We start from the raw sequence: 1,813 nt of genomic DNA, 5'->3' as shown, positions 1-1,813 counted from the left end.
TGTGAGACGAATCCCAGGATTGGTTCGCCAAATTTAAGGACCGTATTGAAGCAGTATTCTCAACTTTTGGGACCGTATTGAAGCATTTTCTGAATTTGAGGATCATTGTGGGCAACGCCACCAAGTTCAAGGACCATACGTGTATTTTACTTCAAAATATACACTACATTGTGAAATGAAGATAGTAGTGAGCTAATGATCTGTAAGAAGTCGGTTTCTCCATAATATTTGAAATTATTAGTTTCTGAACAAACAATGACAAGGCAATCGAGAGGCCTTGCGACATTGCTTTAGGCGATGTCAGTGTCTACCGGCAAGAGAAGCCGTGTTGTAACCATCGGACGTTACCCTTCTTTGATCTGGACGAGGATGTGTGGCTCGCAGGTCTCACAGCATGCAGTCCCTCAGGCATGCTTTTATTTTTGGATTCTGATTTTCGAACTTATATATTTTTTGAACGAAAAGTTCAAATTAAGTTTTCTTTTCGTATTCGTGTTTCTCTTGACGAGGACTTTCAAATAAGATCCATTTTTTTAATAATTTTTGACAAATCTTGAAAATAAGTGTTAAGTTTCCACTTTTGAAACTTAGTACGTGCGACCGATGAAATCACGATATTTGTGCATGTAACTGACAAAAGAAATGTCATAAAAATTTATCTATGAAACTTTGTAAAGGCGTGCGAGAAAATCGTAAGTTTGAGATGAAAAATCGTACATTTCAACGAGTGAAACTTAGAACTTAGTATGCCCACCTACGGGATCCAACTACTTCGGGAATCGCGAGGTAATCGAGCGGCCGGGCAGGGCTTGCAGGTGTGTGCCCCCGCGAATTTGCGTCTTTGATCTTACACATCAATTCATCAAAAGTTCAAAATACAAGGCTTTTGCATCTCTCGAGCAAAAAGATGAAAAAAAAAGTTTAACTAATAATAAGAAAAAGTATACGCCTTTCGCTGTTTCACATAGGTCCCTTTATTCTTGCAACTTGCCAGACAATTAACCCAAGTTAAAGGCACCGATATTTAGGACACAAGAAAAGAACACCCAAATCTCAAAGCATGGCCGAAAGTAAATAAAAGCCCTCAAAGCATTTCCATGCTAGTGCATGACGTAGACGTCGTATTCGACGGTGGCGTCGCCGGTCTTGAAGTCGAGCCAGTGGGTGCGGGCCTGCGCGTACCCGCGGGCGAAGCGGAAGGCGCCGGTGCCGCCGACGACGGGCATCTCGCGGACGTCGGTGAGCGGGCAGTTGCGGCCGAGCACGGCGAGCGTGCTGCCGTTGTAGGGGCCGGAGGTGAGCACGAGGTTCATGGTCTGCAGGAAGCCCAGCTCCGCCTGGTCCGCCCCCATGTACAGGCCCTGGGCGCGGCCGACGGCCGCCGAGCCGGGCTCCGGGCCCTCGGTCAGCGGGTCATCCATCACGTTCACCATCCCGAAGAAGGTTCGCGACGACGGGTCCGCCGGACCCACCACCCGCACCGCCGACGGAGACGAGCCGCTCACGGTGTCGTGGAAGAAGAAGTGGAGGTGTGTCGGCGCCGCTGGGTCGGCGGACCGGCGATGCCCGTGGGACAAGGTCCGGTGGCCGGGCCGGTGCTGCTGCTGGGCTTCGCTCACTGCTGACAGCACCGTGAGGAGCACAAGAAGCATCACCGTTCCCTTGGCCATTTCTTGAGCTAAATAAGTAAGTGTCTGTGACTTTGTGCGATCTTTCAAGTGTACCTCACCTGCCATTTATAGTGGGATGGAGGGAGTGTAAAGGAACATAAGCGGCACGTGGTGGGCTCTAATTGGCGATCGAGAAAGCTGCT

General features: G+C 49.1%; 1 protein-coding gene across 1 annotated transcript; it reads right to left on the bottom strand.

Annotated features, from left to right (window-relative positions):
• Positions 1-840: 840 nt before the first annotated feature.
• On the bottom strand, positions 841-1,582 carry LOC123117547 (dirigent protein 22; the record flags this gene model as incomplete). Its single annotated transcript, XM_044538279.1, is given in 1 exon segment — positions 841-1,582. A coding segment is annotated over 1 exon segment (482 nt), but the record flags the coding sequence as incomplete, so codon positions are not given.
• Between the last annotated feature and the right edge of the window lie 231 nt (positions 1,583-1,813).

This window comes from Triticum aestivum, chromosome 5B (genome assembly GCF_018294505.1).
Source record: "Triticum aestivum cultivar Chinese Spring chromosome 5B, IWGSC CS RefSeq v2.1, whole genome shotgun sequence".
NCBI lineage: Eukaryota > Viridiplantae > Streptophyta > Magnoliopsida > Poales > Poaceae > Triticum > Triticum aestivum.
Note: the sequence above shows the minus strand (reverse complement) of the source record. Positions and strands in the feature narration are given on the sequence as shown.